This window comes from Papaver somniferum, chromosome 1, assembly GCF_003573695.1.
Source record: "Papaver somniferum cultivar HN1 chromosome 1, ASM357369v1, whole genome shotgun sequence".
NCBI lineage: Eukaryota > Viridiplantae > Streptophyta > Magnoliopsida > Ranunculales > Papaveraceae > Papaver > Papaver somniferum.
Window position 1 is genome coordinate 196,235,410 of NC_039358.1, and position 19,802 is coordinate 196,255,211.

Genomic DNA, 19,802 nt, shown 5'->3' on the forward strand with positions numbered 1-19,802 from the left:
ATAGGCAGCTTAAAATTGGCATAATTGAAGATCCATGTTTTCTAGGGTCATAAGTATTACTAACGACTAGATAGGCAGTAGGGATGTTCATGGTCGGTTTTGGTTCGGTTTCTAGCCAAACCAAAACCGAAACCAATACTATTGGTTTCTAAAAATCTAAACCAAACCAATCCATTAACCATTGGTTCGGTTTCCAAATGGTTCCAGTTGGTTTCGGTTTGTCCCAGTGGTTTTTGGTTAACCAATAATTATGTAAAAGCAAAAAAAAAAACACAAATTTACAGATATAAAAATCATAGTTGCCAATAGTAGTGGTTTACACAAATTTACAGACAAAAAAAAATAAAAAAAATATCAAGAATAGTTAAAGCTTACTCTAATTCTAGATATCAAAAGAAGATATATAATATATCTTAATTTAGTTATTGACAAATAAAAAAAAAAAAAAAAAAGACGGGAAGAAAAAAGTCGAGTAGCAGCGGCTGTAGTTGGCGGTGGAGAAGGGAGGCGACTTAGAGAAGGAGAAAGAGAAAGAGGGAGAGTATCATAATGAAATATTAGATTTAGGGTTTCTATTTATCCTCTAAATCAATGGGTAGAATCTAATACTTGTAAATCAACGGTAGAAATTAAGTTTAAAAATTAATCGGTTTTCCAATGGTTTTTGGTTCGGTTTTAGAGGTCAAACCAAACCAAAACCAACATTATCGGTTTTTCACTTTCTACACCGTAACCAACCCATTAGGAAATGGTTCGGTTTGGTTTCTTTCTAATTGGTCTGGTTTGGTCCGGTTCCAGCGAAAAACCGAAACCATGTTCAGCCCTAATAGGCAGCTTCATTAGCTTTCGATACGCCCGCGCCCGAGAACTTAATGAGTAGATAGATAGCTTCATAAGCTTTCGATACGCTCGTGCCCGAGAACTTTTCCTTAGAGTCTGGTCTGGTCAGGTCAATGTTGAGCAACTAGATAGGCAGCTTCATTGGAGATTCTGTATTTAGACAGATAATATTTTTGGTGGGCAGCGACTAGATAGGTCGCTGCCCATCCATTACGATCCTTAGCGTCTGGTCTGGTCAATAAGTTTTTGGAACTTTTCAACATACAGCCCCCAGTGGTCCCCCAGTCTATCAGCCTTTGATTTTTTTTTTCTTTTCCCGAAAGAAGAATTTTATTTGAGGAAAAAATATGAAAGATTCAAGGAAAGGCTTTTTCTTTTCTCGTACTGATTTTTTTCCTTTCACACAAGAATTATTTGACCCTTCAGTAGTGATGTCATCAGATTGACGTGCATGAAAGAAATCAAATGCTCTATTATAAATCTATTACTTGCTCTTTTGGAAGAAATTCATTCATATAACCAATGGGTTTCAACTGCAAAGCATCAACAAACTCTCATCTCCATTCTTCAATATTATTCTTTCAAATCATCACGATACTGTTAGTTCTTCCTAAACCTACAAATTCGATCTCCTTTAACTTCCCAAATTTCGCAAACAATGATCCACGGATAAATTTCCAAGGAGATTCAATCAGGAACGGTAGCTTCATTCAAGTTACCAGGAACAACGCTAGTCTTTACAGAATTGATGGTAGTGTAGGCCGTGCCATTTACTCAGGAGCTATACAACTTTGGGATGCAACCACTGGAAGGATGACAGATTTTGAGACACACTTCTCATTCATCATTGATGCACATAATGCGACTAGGGCTGGTGATGGTATGGCTTTTTTTCTTGCACCTTTCGGGTCTATACTTCCTCCAAATTCTTCGGGTGGCGATCTTGGCTTGTTGACTCGGAACATATCGCAAAAGAATTTGGCTGCCAATCAAATTGTTGCGGTTGAGTTTGACAGTTATAAAAACCTATATGATCCAAGTTCAGATCATGTCGGTATCAACGTTAATTCGGTAGTATCTGTGGCTACTGAGCCATTGGCACATCGTAGTATAAGGGACGGAAGAAAAGCTAATGCTTGGGTAACTTATAATTCTGCTACAACTAACTTGAGTGTTCTTCTAAGTTATGATGAAAAACCCATTTTCATTGGGAGTTGGGAGAGTTCTAGTTTGTATCATGTTGTTGATCTAAGCAAAGTTCTACCAGAGCAGATTACAGTTGGATTTTCAGCCGCCACCGGCGCGGATTTTTAAGATCATAAAATCCTTTCTTGGCAATTCAATTCCACTTTAGAACTTATCCATAAAAGAAGAGACAACAAAACTGATGAAGGACAACCTGATATTAATGGAGAAGGTAATAAAACTGGATTGGCGGTTGGTCTTGGTGTTGGCTTTGGTGTTCTCGGATTTGGGATTGGTTTTGTTTTGTTTATCTGGTGGAAGAAGAGGCACAACTCAAGGAAATTTCCGGATGATGCAGGAAATAATGCCGAATTCTCTATGAACGATATATTTGAGAAAACAACAGGACCGAAGAGGTTCTCGTATAGCGAACTGGTTAAAGCAACAAGTAACTTCGATGAAGGAGGAAAACTTGGAGAGGGAGGATTTGGAGGAGTTTACAAAGGCTTCTTGAGCGATACAAGCTTGCATGTTGCCGTCAAGAGGATCTCGAGCGAATCAAAACAAGGTAAAACGGAATACCAAGCGGAAGTACAGATCATTAGCCAGTTACGACATAGAAATCTGGTTCAGCTTATAGGCTGGTGCCATGAAAAAAATGACTTACTTCTTGTATACGAGTTCATGCGTCACAGGAGCCTCGATAAGCATTTGTTTCGAAGAGAAACTGTTCTCACTTGGGATGTCAGGTACAAAATTGCTCTTGGTTTAGCTTCTGCATTGTCATATCTACACGAAGCAGGGGAACAATGTGTAGTTCATAGAGATATCAAATCAAGTAACGTCATGTTGGATACATATTTTAACGCCAAACTTGGCGATTTCGGTTTAGCTCGGCTTGTTGATCATGGGAAAAGATCAGAAACAACGAAGGTGGCAGGAACAAGGGGTTACTTAGCACCAGAATGTTATAGCACAGGTAAATTTAGTAAGGAATCAGACATTTACAGTTTCGGAATCGTAGCACTTGAGATTGCTTGTGGGAGGAAACCAGTGGAAACAGATAAGGTGGATCTAGTAGAGTGGGTTCGGGGTCTTTACGGAAGTGGAAAGATTATTGAAGCTGCCGATGAGATATTAAAATTGGAGTTCAATGAGTTAGAAATGGAACACTTATTGATTGTAGGATTATGGTGTTCTCATCCTGATTCTAAATTAAGACCTTCAGCTACTCAAGTGATTAGTGTTCTTAAATTTGAATCTCCACTCGAATTACCGACTCCCGTATATCAAGTTCCAGCAGCACCATCTGTGCCTAATCTTTCGTCATCAGCTAGTCTTACCAATAGTACACTCACGGGGAGATAGGTATCTAGTATTGCTCTAATGCATATGTGACTTCTTTATTTCTTTATTGAGTCAATTTAATTTATTACTCCCTATGTTTCTAAAAAATAGGATTTGTTTGGTCTGCACAAAGATTAAGCAATTTGATCACTTTTTCATTTTTTTATTAATGTATCTTTTGGTCCCAACTCATTTCAAATTAGAGAAAGAGGAGAAAGAATTGATCCTCTTTTTGTATTAAGAGAGAAAATGAGGACCGGAGAGAGAGAGAGTTGGTCACTCGTGTATATTAGTAAAATCATAATATTTGATTCTCCGTATATGAAAATAAATCTATTTTTTCGACATACTCAAATATGGAAACAAGCCTATCTTTTAGAAACGGAAGGAGTAGTTATACCACTTGACTGGTTTATGTTAAATTGGGGGCATTTTCCATGCGTTTTAGCTTGGACGTATGGGCCCGAGACATGATAAAATCATTCAAAGTCGACTGGCATGATTATCAACTTGTGAATTCCGTCACCGGATAACATCAAGAAGATGCAGAATTTTTAAATGTTTTACGTGCATTCATCCCGTTTGATTATGAAGTTAACCAAAGGTTCCACACTTTAACGTATTCTTTTTTTTTACTTTAAGAAAAGGTTATATTAAAAGATAAAAAAGAAAAGCGCCTACATTTGATCATTCACACATGAGTGCTTCCCAATTCCTCCAAACGAGACTAGAGGTAACAAATATAAGAATATCGGGATTGGAAGACTAAAGGACTATTAATTGTTTTACAATATCAATACTTTCAACATTACATTTCGTCGATCACCAAAAACTCCCCCATTCCTCTCCTTCCACAAAATCCAACAAATTGTGTAATGAATAATTTTAGAAATAACTTTACCTCTTCCATACATCATGTTCGCAGTCCAAGCTTCGAAAAAATGAAACGGCGTTCTCGGCATTGGCCATGAAATCTTGAAGCTTTAATAAAATATTCATAAATCTGGAATGAATAAGAGCAATACATAAACTGACATGTGACCAGCGGTTTCTTTTTCGCGATCACACAACGCACTCACCTTATATTTGGCATCGATTCGTCGAAAGTAACCCATAGAATGACGATTACCTTGTTAGGAATGGTCCGCTGCCAAAGATGTCTTTCGTAATTGCAGGTACTGTATTCGCCAGACAATACTTCATAGCATCCGTGGGATAAAATTCTCCACAATATTCACATCATCTTACCAAGCTACCAGCGAAGGTACAGGAGAATCACGTCTCAGCAGGTATCATTCAAATTTCTCGTTAGCATTCAGTTTTCTCTTGAAATTGAAGTTCCAACTCCCATTCACAATCATGTCGGCTGTTGAAGCTTCCTTCTCCATAATCGCTTGAAACACAATCGGGAATAAGTTTTGCAGACGTCCATTTCTGACCATTTATCTTTCAAAACCGAGTTCCCCTTCTGTTCTCACTCTGAATTGAGCCAAGTCATGAACTGTAGGACTTGATTTACCATGTTCTTCCACTGGATATGGCTTTGTGGATTGTCATCGACATCGGCATTAACAACTCGTTGTTCCTATTGAACTTTCGGTTCACAATATTCCTCTAGAGGCTATTCTTCTCTTGAGAATCTCCAAATCCACTTAATTAGCAATGATTTATTGGTTTTTTCTCAGATTTTTACACCTAATACTCCATTCTTTTTACGGGTACTAACTTTTTTCAAGCTAACTCCTACTATACTTGCATCTAAAAAAAGTCAATGTATCATCCGTGAATTGAAGATGCAAGATAATAATACCGTGATCCACAACTTGAAACCCGGAAAGTTGTACTCTTTCTAAAGCATCATTCATTAACTTGAAAATTGAAATAATATAATTATTTAGGGTATGGAAATTAACGTAAATTTAAATACTTATTTAGGGTTTGATAGAGGTGTAAACTGGGTTGTGCCAGCACGAGCACAGCCCAACGCAGCACGCTAAAATTTGAGCACAGCCCAACCCAGCACGGCCCAGCCCAGTACGGCCCAACACTTTAGTTAAATGGGGCGTGCTAGGTTTGACTAATTGACACAATAGCACAACACAACACGCAGCACGGATAAGCACGTGGCACAGCCCAGCACGTTAAGAAAGCATGTCATTACGTGTACAAATATACCATATAACAAGGCGTAATACATCACATTTTTTGTATATTTCACAAAAGAGTCACTATTCTAGCTAGTTTTTAACATTTTATGCTGCCTTATTTATAACAACACATAAAATACCTTAATATTTGGAAAATATATTTCAATATCGTTGTTACAATGTCTTCACCCATATTTAACTAGAACATTAATTTACATGACAATAGTACAATTTTATATTTGATGGGCTATTTCTTTTTATTGAATAAACTTGTTAATTTTACTTGAAATAATTTCAAATTATATGTTGTCTAATTAAATTCTTGTGATAATGTCCGACTTAGCGTATACATTAAGTGATTTCAAATTGTTTATAGCACATGTGCCAGCACGGCACAGCACGACACGTTTATTCGTGTGTTGTGCCCGTGGGCTGTGTTGTGCCTAGATTTTGACTAGTAAAGCACAGCACGGCACAACACGTTTAAATCGTTGGCACAGCACGGCACATAGCACGTGAAGCACGCGACTTCGTGTGCCGAGCTGTGTCGGGCCGGAACGTTTTATACCTCTAGGGTTTGAGATTTATTAAGTGTCTACTGGAGAAAGGGGAGATCGATAGGGGAGAAATACCTGCTGCTACTGAGATCTAATCTAAATTACGCATAACGATGTTATCAGGCAATAGTGATAATCCTGGATTGGACTATGGACATCAAGAAAGAATTTTAACGGATGTGAATTTGGTACTATTTATAGGGGTAAACTTCGTTTTCATCCATCGCTACACGGTGATGATGTTGTTGTTGCCACCGACAAGTTCTTACCTAAAGAAGAATTTTATAAAAAAATATAAACAGAAGAAGATGCCTTATATGTGAGTATTATAATATATCTTTACTCAGAAGAAGAATATCCAAGAACGGATGTTGATTCAGATGATGAAGACGACGAGTATGACGAAGATTATTTAGGTGAAGACAGTGAGTTAGAAGTAGGTATAGCCGATTTAACACCAACAAAAGAAAATAAACAATTTGGCATGATTCAAAAATGTACATCTCTTCCTGATTGGAAAAGTGGAAGCGTCGACATTGATAGTAATATGGAACAAGGTAAAAGAAAGCAATACTAGATTGCTATAGTATTGCTATGTATAAGATAATTATGCCACTGCTTAAGAGATTGAACAAGAGCCAATAACTCTAATTCATATGTAGACCATTTCTTTTGTGCATATGAATTCTTCTCACTGTAATATGCAATTGGATGACCCTCCTGTGATAATACTGCACCAATACCAACAACAGATGCATCACAATCTATTTCAAAAGGATTTGAAATTCGGAAGTGCAAGAATTGGTGCCGCACAAAGCTTTTCTTTAAGAAGAATAAAGCTTTTATCCATTGCTTCCGTCCACTCAAACTTCTCCTTCTTGAGACATTCAGTCAAAGGTGCAGAAATAGAGCTAAAGTTCTTCACAAATCTTCGATAGAAAGAAGCCAAACCATGAAAACTAAGAACATCACGAATAGAAGTAGGAACTGGCCAATCTTCAATTGCTTGAACTTTAGAAGGATCGACATGAATACCATCAGTAGAAATCACATATCCCAAAAATGTTACTGAAGAAGCCATGAAGGTACACTTCTTCAGATTAACATATAAAGAGTTGTCAGCAAGAACTTGAAACACTTGTGAAAGATGTTGGAGGTGTTCTGGCTCACTGCGACTAAAAATTAGTATGTCATCAAAATAGACAATAACAAATTTACTGAGAAAGGTTTGGAGAACCTGATTCATAAGTCGCATAAAAGTACTATGTGCATTAGATAACCCAAATGGCATGACCAGCCATTCATATAAACCTTCACGTGTCTTGAATGTTGTTTTCCACTCATCTCCACCTCGAATGCGTATTTGGTGGTAACCACTACGTAAATCCAACTTAGTAAAAATAATAGATCCCGACAGTAAATCAATCATATCATCAATACGCGGGATCGGAAATCTATAAGGAATGGTGATGCGATTTAATGCTCTGCAATCGATACACATCCTCCATCCATTGTCTTCTTTACTAACCAAGAAGGCAGGACTGGCACAAGGACTGTTGCTAGGTCGTATCAAACCCTTTGTAAGCAAATCATTTACCTGTCCCTGTAATATTTCATGCTCAGCAGGACTCAAGCGATAGTGTGCTTGGTTTGGTAAAGAGGCTCCAGGAATAAAATCGATGCAGTGTTGAATATTCCGTAAAAGAGGTAATGCAGTTGGTAGTTCATCTGGAAATAAAACATTATATTGAAATAATAAGGGCTTCACCTTTGCAGGCAACTCAATCATAGGCTTAGAATCTTCATGGGAATGTAAAGAATGTTGTGGGTGCAAAGAACGAATAACAGTGGCTACGACATCATCAGTCTGCGCACAAGAGTTTAAAGTGGAATTGGATGGACTAATAACCTTGGTTTTCCCATTATGAACAAAAGTGTAAGTATTCTCGAATCCATTGTGAATCGCGTGAAGATCGTATTTCCAAGGTCTGCCAAGAAGAAGATGGGTTGCCGTCATATTAATGACATCACATAGAACTGTGTCTTCATAACCCACAAAAGAGAATGACACATAACACTGAAGAGTAATCTTCTGTGTGCTAGAGGCATTAACCCATCCTACAGTGTAAGGTTCTGGATGAGAAGTTATTGGTAGTTCAAGCTTCTTAACTACGTGATCATCAATATAATTATCCACACTGCCACTATCAATTATCATCTTGCAGATTTTACCCCCAATATAACATCTTGATTTAAAAATACTGTGTCTCTGAGACTTGCATTGTTGAGTAAGAAATAAGGGACGAATCATCCCAACAAACTCGTCGTCATCACCAGGTGAGTCTTCATCTTCGAACTCATTAAGCGCACCAGTGACTTCATTAATGAACTGAGGTTCACCAATCAAAGCATTGAATTTCCGACTATCACTAGAAGTGTGCCCCGATTGCTGACATTTATTGCACTTATCTCCACGAAATTTTGTATAAGCATTATTAGCTCGCTGTTGCGGTGGAAATTGTTGTTGCCTGTCATGAAACCGATTCCCTGTAGTAGGAGGAGTTGGTTGCAGAGAGTGAGACTGCTGACCCGGCTGAAGATCAACTGGATTGGCTAAAATAGGTGTATCCAGAGGTGGAGTATAAGGCACAATATGGCTAGGTTGTCGATGTGAATGGCTAACATCATCATAAGGAGGCCTGGGAATATTCAAAACAGTATCTGGAGAAAAGTTTTGAGATGAATTGGTACCCCTGTAAGTATTTTGATAACGCCCTTGTCTGGATGGATAAATCCTAGAATAACGAATAAGACGATTTTCTATCTTAATAGCTTGCTGCACAGCTTCGACCATAGTAAAAACTGAATGAGTCATACCATTTTGTATTAATCTATTCAGTCCCTCAATGAATCTTGCAACTAACTGTTCTTCATATTCTTTGAGTTGATTTCGTGCGACCAAATTATAAAAATCTGACACATATTCTTCAATAGTTCGTGCCCCCTGCTGAATGTTTTGTAATTTGATGAAAAGTTGATTCTGCATGGTTTCAAGCTTGGTATCTCTTAACCCTAATTTGTCCTCCATGGACTTCTCAAGATCTTTAGTAATTTTTTTTGCCAAAATCTCGGTATGAGATTTGATGAAAGCTTCGATTGCTGCTAGAGTAACTGGTTGAGCAGTCATATTTTTTTTTTTGTTTTTTATTTTTGTATACGAAAAGGAACTAAAAAAGGACTGAAAGGTGTTGCGGAAGCGATGTAAAGGATCAATCTATAGGATGAAAACCTAAAACTAAGCGGTTGATACCAACTAATGTGGAACAAGGTAAAAGAAAGCAATACTAGATTGCTATAAGCAAGAAGAGAAAGATAAGTTTTGTGTTTAATAATTTGATTGAGTAATAGATAGCTCTTACAAGACTTAATCTATCCTTTATATAGGCTTGAAGAATAACCAAATTAGGAAACAGAAAACTAAAAGGAAATCTAAAAGAATCCTAAAAATAAGAAAGACTGAAATTAGGAAACCATGGAAGCCAAACCTCTAAGCGGAATCTTCTGGAATTGTAGTATGCCCTGCATCAGATAGCAGCACTCCTAGTCACCTAGCGTGTCTTGCGATGATGAATGGTCGGCAAGGATGAATGTGTTGCTGCATGGAAAGAATTATATATTCTATAACATTGGACTTGGATTAATGTGTATGGTTATTTCAATAAGGACAAAGGCTACAAAGATTATGGAGTTGTTTTACGCAATTCCTCTGCCAAGCCAATCACTTCTTCAAAAAAGTTCTCCAATTACGGATTTTTTTTATCAAGTATGGATGGGAATTAAGGTTGGAGTCGCACTTTCTGAGAAACATGGGCGTTTTTTTTTTCTTTTCTTTTTTATTGTTAAGAATAATAATTTATTGCCTCTATTGATGAGAATGTGGTTGATCTTTAGCCAAAAGGCTATAGACATCAAAACCGGAGGTTTCATAAGCTTCAACATTTGAAACGTTCTCTCTAACTGACTTGGATATATTTTCAGCTACCTGATTATCATTGTACTAAAAATATATATATATATAAGTTACAATAAATAAAACAAGATGCTAGACTTAGTCAAGTATACGTACACTGTACGGACCAATTCTATGCAACAAATGTTAGCCACATGATTTAAAAGGAGATAACATATATACATATGAAATAACAGAAACTGTATTATTACAGTTGTTTCGGTTCACCTCCTGTAATTCTTTACTTTATGTTGAGTCAATAAGTCTATATATAGACCGAGTCCTGTGACTTTGTTTTTTTAACTTTGTCACTTCAATAACTCACATTTCTTACACGGTATCACATACCAAAGGGGAATCTTGAATTCCTTCGATATTATTAATTTAACTTTTTTCAATCACCATTAAACCTGCAACTAACCCTATCAATGGTAAGAACTATTCAAACAACTACTGCTTTTTCTCCGGTTGTTAACACCATAATCCCAAACATCAAAAATTCACATCTCTTTCCACCATTATCTTCACCGCAACATCATCAACAACAATCTTATTAACCTTCTTCTTCTACTCAACCACCAAAACCACTACCATCAACACAGCAACGTTCTCCTTCACCTTCACAGCCTTTAAAACACACCACATCGTACTTCACCTCAACAACAACATCAACAAAAATAATTTACCAACAATTCTCTAATTTTTACTTTCAACAACCACAACTACATCATTTACAATATTTTTTTTTAAAATCAATTTCAATTTCATAGTAGATTTACAATTCCTTTTCAGAATATTTCAAACTTCATTTATGGAAAACTTGATGGATCAAAATAACCTTATGTGGAAAGATCAGATCTTATCGATTCTTATTTGTACTAATCTTTATGGTTTTGTTGATGGATCGGTTCCTCCTGAGACTCCTATTATGATGATTAATCACATTCAGATTCCAAATCCAAATTATCTTGAGTGGTTGCATATTGAAAAATTTGTTGGATCTTGTATCAATGCTACTGTCAATCGATCTTTTTCTTCCAAACTTCTTGGTAAACAAACATCAAGAGAAAAATCGCTGCATCTGGCAAAGATTTTTAGTGACCAATTTCTTGCTCAAAATTCTTTGTTGCGATCTCAACATCATTCTATCAAGAAAGGTTCTTCAACGATCTATGATTTTGTTCATCAAATTAAGACAACTGGAAATTCTCTTGCAGAGATTAGTGAACCAGTTCAAGACTCAGATCTTGTTATGTACAGTCTAAATGGTCTAGGTCGAGAATTTATTCATTTTGTTGTTAATTAGTGTTCAAAACAGGGAACCTCCATTATCGTTTCGGAACTTTGCTCTCGTCTTATTAGTCTTGAACAATTTCTAAAGGAGCAAGATTCAGATTATTTCTCTTCTCTAGTCTCATATCCAACACACTCTGCTTTCTTTTTCAAGAAGCTGAATTCATCTTCTCAATCTCATTTCCGAAAACCTTTACCTTCATTTAATCTCTAATCCAAAAAAGTTCATTCCTAAAATGAAGACCTTCTTCTTAAAAAAAATAACTTCATTCTTACAGAGAAAAGAGCTTATTCTAACAAATGAAGCCTTAAAAGAAAAACTGCATTCATTTACATTGCTCTTAAAATTCAAAAAACAAACTAATCAACAAAAACTTACTACAATGCATAAATGTAAACATGATTAAAACACATTAGATTTCGTTAGTTCACTAAACTTGATGAACTAATGGTAGGAATTGAAAGAGATCCACGGAAATTACTCCAAATAAAAATACAATCAGAAAAAAAAATTTAGTATGAAAACTCATTTGAAACAAGAAAGATTCCGAAAATCACTTCAAATGAAACTCTGCCCAAATCAAAATCTTCGTAACAAAAATCAATTCGTCTTCAGCTCTGTAATTCAATCAATCTTGGAATATCAAATCTTCGTAAATCAGCTCTGTAATTCCAAATCAATCTTCGAAAACCAAATCAACCTCGTAAAATGATGAAAAATCATCTCCATAAATCAAATCGGTCTTAGTAACGAATTTAATCCGCTATAAATCAAATCAATTTTCATATTAAAACAAATTCGATCTTCATAACTCTAGAAAAATTAATCTGCATCAGCAGAAAAAATATCAACAGCAGTCGGAGGTAGGAGAGAGAAATAAACTAAAGTTGATTCTGTTCTTTCTGGTTATATAAGGTATTGAAAGGAAAATTTAGTTACGGAAAAAGTATATTCCGCGTGGGTGGACAAAACCCTTAGACCAAACAGTAAAAAATAATTTTAAAATGGACCAAACAGACAGTTGACTCGGAATGAACTCTAATATATTATTATTCTCATGACTAATTGGTATTTCCTACTTTTGAAAATTGGTGGGAAAGTGACTCCAGACCTAAACTATAGTTAAAGTTGGTCCTGTACGTTTGAGCTTTTGAAAATTCACGGCCGGGCCATGACTTTGTGTGGCAGACGCTACCGGAGACTTAATATGTGATGTCTTGAAATTTAGAAATTATACTATGTATGACGAGATCAAAGATGATGGCTGTGTTATATTAAATGAGATTGCTAACATGATCCCGTGTGGCGTCTGTTAGAATTGGGAAATAAACATGAAATTGTTTAATTCTCAACTGGTCCAACGCCACCAACAAGACGCAAGTTTTTTGGGCCCGTAGTTTTGTCTTAGTTGCTGCTTGGCCATTTTTATTTAGGATAGTATTAGTGGGATAGGAGCAAATCTATTGAGAATCTTATCAGCACTAATAAAAAGTATGGAATGGCAAGTTTAATGGCGGTTAAGTTGGATCATTCAAAAAAAAATTATGGCATGTTTAAAGGTTTCATAAAGATAGCCTGAAATTCAAACTAATATGCAAAGGTTTCGTAAAGATAGCCTGAAATTCAAACTAATATGCCAATCCGGAATAGCTCCAGAATGTGTTACAACTTACAACATGATGGACAAGTAAAGAATCTGGCGTAAACAGAGATTATAAACCAAGGTGTAATCAAGAACTTCAACAAAGCAAGCAATTCAAGTACTAAATCAAGAAGCAACGTTGCCTAATTTACCAGGGAAAATGTGTGCCAGTGTATTATACACCTCCCATGGAACTGTCAGATTTTGCATACAAGAATTATACTGGTTATTAATTCTTCCATGGCTTCTTCCACAAAGTCGCTTTTAATGAATACACAAGAACTAAAACTCATACACAAAAACTGTAACTCATAAAATGTGTTCTTGAGAATATTTGATTAGGCTGATTAGTGGTACCAAAATTTGTGTGATTGTATTATTAACATAGAGAGAGATAATTAAATCTTTATGTTTTGGTGAAGTAACTCTGTTCTTAAACCTATTTCACCAACCTTGATACCGGCTTCCTGGCAACATTTGTTCATCATTCTGCAGCATCCTACGAGATGAGCAGCTAGACTGATCAGAGAATATGTCTGGACAAACAGTTATGTTCTGACATGTATGTTCTTTTCACTTAAGGGAATCAGATTTGGCCGGTTAAACCACATCTATTCTCTTCTTTGTTGGTTGTATGATATTCGTGGAAGGCTACGTCAGGATCCTTCTGGCTTTGGAGTCTTCATCAAATTATAGACGATAAATTGTTATGTTGAGACTTTCACCGAGTTGCCTGGACATCAAAAATAAGATAAAGAAAGAGATAAAAGAACGGTTAGTTACATTGGAGGTAAATAGATAAGGAAACACATACTGAAAAATAGATACGGAAACACATACTGGAAACATAGAAGTTTTTAGAGAAATTTTTTGGTTTAGCCGACTAATCTGACTCGAGTTTGAGTCAGGATAAACTGTCGGGCACAAGTAATTCTGACTAATCAAACAAGGAGCAGGTTATATTTTGGAAACTTCATCAAAACAATGGGAAGGTCATAAGAAACTACATATCGAAACACTATGACCCCCATTGTTTTGTGTCAGCTAAGAGCCTCCTATGACTCATATACAACGCCAACGGTTGCCACTTGTTTCTTGAAGAGTCAAACAAAAACCTTTGACTATCAAAGAAAAACACACCTATAAATTTGAAGAGGTTACAGAGTTGGTAAATAAATCTCAAAACCCTGGAAAAGAAAAGAAAAAGGAAGTGCGTGGTCCATGAGCATCCAAATCCACATCTAACAAAATCTTGCAAGGCAATATATCTCTCCCAAAAGCTAAGGTTAGTGCACTAAATTAGGTAATTGCTAAGTAAAGATAACTACTTCACACCCAAATATAACAACTCATCAATAAATAGCTGATTTCTAATTTAAGTAAGCAGAAATCTTTTCCTTAAAAATTCAACATCAATTATAGCAATTCAGATATGAACGTATAAATAGAAATTTGTACTTGAATAGTTATTAAGTATACAGTTCTGTGCACTCTTGCAGTATAAGCAGAGAATTTCCAAAGACTTTTCGATACTAAAAGAAAGCAAGAATTCTTTTAGCTGAACCAATGTCACCTATATGCGTTCAGCTGAACCAACAAGATAAGCATGTACATATTCCAAAGGATATTTCATTTTCATATCCAATTCTCATAATGTTATATTTAACTGAATCATGAGTTTTGCAGGTGGTGTTGGATAATGGAATTCTACAAGTTACCCTATCGAATCCTGAAGGAATTGTTACAGGAGTACGATATAATGGTGTTGATAACTTACTTGAAACTCAAAATGAAGAAGTTAATAGAGGGTATGTATATTGGTTTAGAATCATTTCACATGCTTGAAAAGCTTATAGATTAATTTCGTTGGCCAACATAACCAAATTCATTCTAATATACAGAAAACTAATTGAGATTCTCTATTGGTATTAAACTGAGTAGGTATTGGGATCTCGTTTGGGGTGGACCTGGAGGTAAAGGAGGATTTGATGTGTAAGTTTCCTCTGTTAAGATTAAAGAATCCTTCTATCTTTCTTTAACGACAACAATGATCTTCTCACTGCATTATATCATCTTCCTCTGACAAAAATTGCAGAATAAAGGGAACAAGTTTTGAGGTAATACAGGAAGACGAGGAACAGGTAGAGTTATCATTCAAAAGGACATGGGACGCATCCCAAACAGATAGAGTTCCACTAAACATAGACAAAAGGTCTATATCTTCTTCCCATCTTAAACTGATTATAAAACCCTAGCTTGCCATATTCAGTTGATTAATCAGCTACTCCTGTCCCCTCAGGTTTGTTATGCTGCGAGGTTGTTCTGGTATCTACTCTTATGCAATTTATGAGCATATGGATACTTGGCCTGCTTTCAGTCTAGCTGAAACCAGAATCGCCTTTAAACTCAGAAAGGACAAGTGAGTACTCTTAAGCATAGTTTTCATACTTAACTACAAACTGGGAATCAGATTCAGGGTGATTCAAGAGCTAACCTTCAGTCAGGAATCTGATTACTCATTTGAAAAGTTCAAATCTTATTCACAATGGGGGTTACTATGTACAGGTTTCACTACATGGCTATTGCAGATAACAGGCAAAGGGTCATGCCCATGCCAGATGACCGTCAGCCTGGTCATGGTCAACCACTGGCTTATCCAGAAGCTGTTCTTTTGGTTAATCCTATCAACCCTGACCTGAAAGGGGAGGTACTTATACTGAAGACCCTAATCTATCGACGGCAGAACACTTGTAGTATACACATCCAAGTTTGTGTAATTCATAAGCCTGACAATGGTAATAAATATACTATTAAGTAACCCTATTATACTACATTGAGCAGGTTGATGATAAGTACCAGTACTCGTTCGATAATAAGGATAACAAGGTTCATGGTTGGATATGCTCCAACCCACCTGTTGGTTTCTGGCAAATCACACCAAGTGACGAGTTCCGAACTGGCGGACCTGTAAAGCAGAACCTTTCTTCCCATGTTGGACCCACGACTCTCGCAGTAAGTATCTACCGCTGCACAGATTGTAGTGTACATTAAAATGAATTGATAGACTTTATGACAATGAAGGATTCATCAACAAAAATAATAAAAAAGTTCTACAAGTATCATGCCCATAGTAAAATATGAAAACATAATCTGCTTGAAACACAACTGTCAACATCCAAACGAAGTTAATGCAAAACAATTGCTGTAAAAAAGCTTGCATATTTGCCCTGAAAATATGATAAGGAATTTGACAATTTTAAATCACATATAGAACTAACTATTGCATCAAAATAAACATCACAATCTGAGCGTCAGGGTAACACATCTTTGTGACTGCACCAAATTGTACCCAGCGTTTAAAAGAATTAAATAAAGTCCAAACCCATCTTGGTTCAGGAAAAGAAACAGAAAATTACTTAATTGCCCCAACCTAAAATAACCTTAAACAGGTTTTTCCTAGCTTTGAAAATTGTAATAAGTATCTGAATCTACTTCATTCAACTTCAGATGTTCCAGAGTGCACATTACACAGGGGATGCTCTAAACCCAAGAATTCAAGATGGAGAGCCATGGAAAAAAGTTTTTGGGCCTGTTTTTATCTACCTCAATTCAACGTTTGACGACGAAGATCCACTCTCACTTTGGCAAGACGCCAAAGAACAGGTATCAAATTATTTATAGTCCAACTTGTTTCCCTATTTTATAATATTCCAACTTCTAAGCTAACTTAAATTATGTTGAACACAGATAATCATGCATTTTACGTGTTTTGTAGATGTTGATTGAAGTACAGAGTTGGCCATACAATTTCCCAGCTTCGGAGGACTTCCCTTCTTCTGATCAACGGGGAAATGTTAGCGGCAGATTACTAGTCCATGACAGGTATAACAATACATGTTATTAACTGTTACTCTATAAGGAAACCAATTTCAGATTCGCAGTTGAACCAGTATATTACTCTGGGGCCTATATATTCCTTTTATAATTTGACACAATCTAATAGGTATGTTGATGAAGAGCCCACATCCGCCATCTCAGCATATGTGGGGTTAGCTCCACGAGGGGCTGCTGGATCATGGCAAACAGAATGCAAGGTAATCTATCAAAGTCTTTTAACTTAAAGAAAATTATTCTATTTACGCATGCTATGCTAATATCTGCTTACTTCAACTTCAGGGCTACCAATTCTGGACAAGAACTGACGAGGATGGGTATTTCTCGGTGTTTGACATTCGAAATGGAGATTATAATCTTTATGCCTGGGTTCCTGGGGTTATTGGAGATTATAAATGTGATATGGATATAACCATCACACCAGGTCTTTAATACATATACTTTCGATCTTTTCATTCTCTGGTTTGATAAATTACAACCTATAAACAACTACCTAAGTTGTTAACTAGTATTACTATGTAAAATCAGGATGTGATATCGACCTGGGTGATCTTGTATATGAGCCTCCACGAAATGGTCCTACCTTATGGGAGATTGGTATTCCTGACCGTTCTGCTGCTGAATTTTATGTTCCAGATCCTAATCCTAAGTACATCAATAAACTTTTCGTCAATCACCCCGACAGGTAAGCTGTTTAACCGTTTTATGTCATAATTATATACATGCTGGTTAATAAAAGATTCCACATCATTTATGTGAGCCCAAATACAGGTAGTTTTCATCAAAATGCATAACAAAGATTCTCATATATATTCAATTAAATACAAAAAAGGCTAGTTAAACACAGAGCAACATTCTTAGAATACTAAATCCTTAACTTCTATGGACAGGTTTCGACAGTATGGATTGTGGGAGAGGTACGCAGAGTTATACCCTGATAAAGATCTTGAATACACAGTTGGTGTCAGCGACTACCGAAAAGATTGGTTTTACGCACAAGTTACTAGGTATGATGCATTCATTACTACATAAATATTAGATTCAAACTGATAATATTCAGATTCGAACTGATGACTCTGAAAGATAATCTAAATCTTCGTCTGTGTTTGCATTACAGGAAGAAAGAAGAAAAGGTATATGAAAGCACCACATGGAAGATTATATTTAAGCTCGACAACGTGGACAAATCAGGAACTTATAAGCTTCGATTAGCAATTGCATCTGCAACATACGCCGAATTACAAGTACGAAACGTCAACAGCAGAACAAAAGCTTTGTTTTTCAATTATTCTGGTTATCCATTATCCATATTATTTATACTATGTTCTGCATGTGACAATTAATATTCATGTTGCAATTGGATTTATAAGGTACGAGTCAACGACGAAAAAGCCAATCCACCTCATTTCACAAGTGGGCTAATAGGGAAGGACAACTCAATCGCAAGACATGGAATTCATGGATTACATTGGCTGTTCAATGTGGATGTTACAGGCTCTAGACTCATTGAAGGAGACAACACCATATTTCTGACTCAGCCAAGATACGGCAGCCCCTTCTTTGGAATTATGTACGACTACATCCGCTTAGAAGGGCCTCCTCCAACTTCTATATGTTAACTCGTTCATAAACATTAAGTGACTCTCCATGGAACAAGGATTTAGTAAGAACTAAGCATTAATTTAGCTTACATGTAATTCTGTTATTTCATTGCAATTACTACACTACTCACGGGCTTATGTACTTTATAATAAGAAAACCCTTAGATTTAAGATTCATAATCATATATATATATATATAAATCATTAACATAACATCAATGCTTAATATGGTTATTATTCTGAGGGTAGTACGTGAGTTCCACAAGTGGACCTCCATTATGTTTATCACAATAACCAAAAATTTAAAATTGGAATCAGAATTTAGCACTCAATAATAAATGATACTACGTACCACCTGATATCAGAAACCCATCATGCCAACCTTCCATACTTGCAGAATCTATGCATAATTCTGGAACAACCTAATAAATGAACAAATTATGAGTATACGTATCAAGGCATGAAGAATTCTCAATATATCTGAAACATAAAAAGATTTAATCAGAACAATGGACAAAACGTAATTCATTCTCTATTATCACGCAAAGCTCATTTTTACTTTGCCAAAACAACTGAAATGTGAAGATACTCTCAACAAATGTTGACATTTATTTTCAAATCAGGCAATCAAATCTTCAAAACCCAAACCGTTTCTTGTTTTCCCTTTCATATGAAACCTTATAGCGACATTTCAACATAACTTCAATCCAACCCTTCTCTCATTTCCTCAAGGACTAAATGCTCAAAAATCATAACAAGATAATGACAGGAAATCAACATTATAGGAAGCATTATTCGAAACAATGTCCACTATCAAATCTGTGGACACAACGTTCAATTACAATTTGCAATTTGATTTAGCACAAAAATGTATCAAATCTGTGTCCATAGTAGATCCAATGTTTATATTATTGTCTGGAATCAAATTCCAAGTTCAATTACAACAACAAAAATGGAGCATTCTTCAGATACACACTTGAGAGAAACCCAAAATCATACTAATTCAAGACCAAAACCAGATCTCATACCTAGATTTCAGTTTTTTAAAATTGAAAAAAACTTTAAACTAGGGTTTCAAGCAAAAAGAGATACTGAGATGATAAACCAACTAACCGGTCAAGATTGAGAGAAGATCGAGCTTAACTCCATCCAGCAACACCGATCGCGGCTTCTAGGACTCAAGAATAGAGAACAGGAAACAAAATGATGAGATCCCCAGATTAGATACACGAATGGGCCGGTCGGGCACTTTAGATGCCAGACCGGGTCAAAACGGTGTGTTGGGG

At 36.1% G+C, this 19,802-nt stretch overlaps 1 protein-coding gene, 1 long non-coding RNA gene and 1 pseudogene across 2 annotated transcripts; 2 read left to right on the forward strand and 1 right to left on the reverse strand.

The window, feature by feature from the left end:
* The first annotated feature begins 1,362 nt into the window (after nucleotides 1-1,362).
* Nucleotides 1,363-3,393, forward strand: LOC113356822 (annotated as a pseudogene).
* Nucleotides 3,394-13,117: 9,724 nt separating this feature from the next.
* LOC113310939 lies at nucleotides 13,118-19,766 on the reverse strand. Its single transcript, XR_003341473.1, has 4 exons — nucleotides 19,630-19,766; nucleotides 18,869-18,938; nucleotides 15,878-16,047; nucleotides 13,118-13,754 (listed from the first exon to the last, which is right to left on the reverse strand). It is a non-coding gene; the product is annotated as an uncharacterized LOC113310939 (long non-coding RNA).
* Nucleotides 14,453-18,709, forward strand: LOC113310931 (probable rhamnogalacturonate lyase B). The gene is made up of 15 exons (XM_026559749.1): nucleotides 14,453-14,629; nucleotides 14,708-14,829; nucleotides 14,963-15,013; nucleotides 15,117-15,233; nucleotides 15,321-15,440; nucleotides 15,587-15,728; nucleotides 15,863-16,033; nucleotides 16,529-16,684; nucleotides 16,797-16,903; nucleotides 17,025-17,115; nucleotides 17,198-17,339; nucleotides 17,444-17,600; nucleotides 17,806-17,922; nucleotides 18,033-18,159; nucleotides 18,286-18,709. The coding sequence occupies exons 1-15, from the start codon at nucleotides 14,588-14,590 to the stop codon at nucleotides 18,532-18,534; spliced, it is 1,911 nt and encodes a 636-aa protein (XP_026415534.1). The 5' UTR covers nucleotides 14,453-14,587; the 3' UTR covers nucleotides 18,535-18,709.
* Nucleotides 19,767-19,802: the final 36 nt, after the last annotated feature.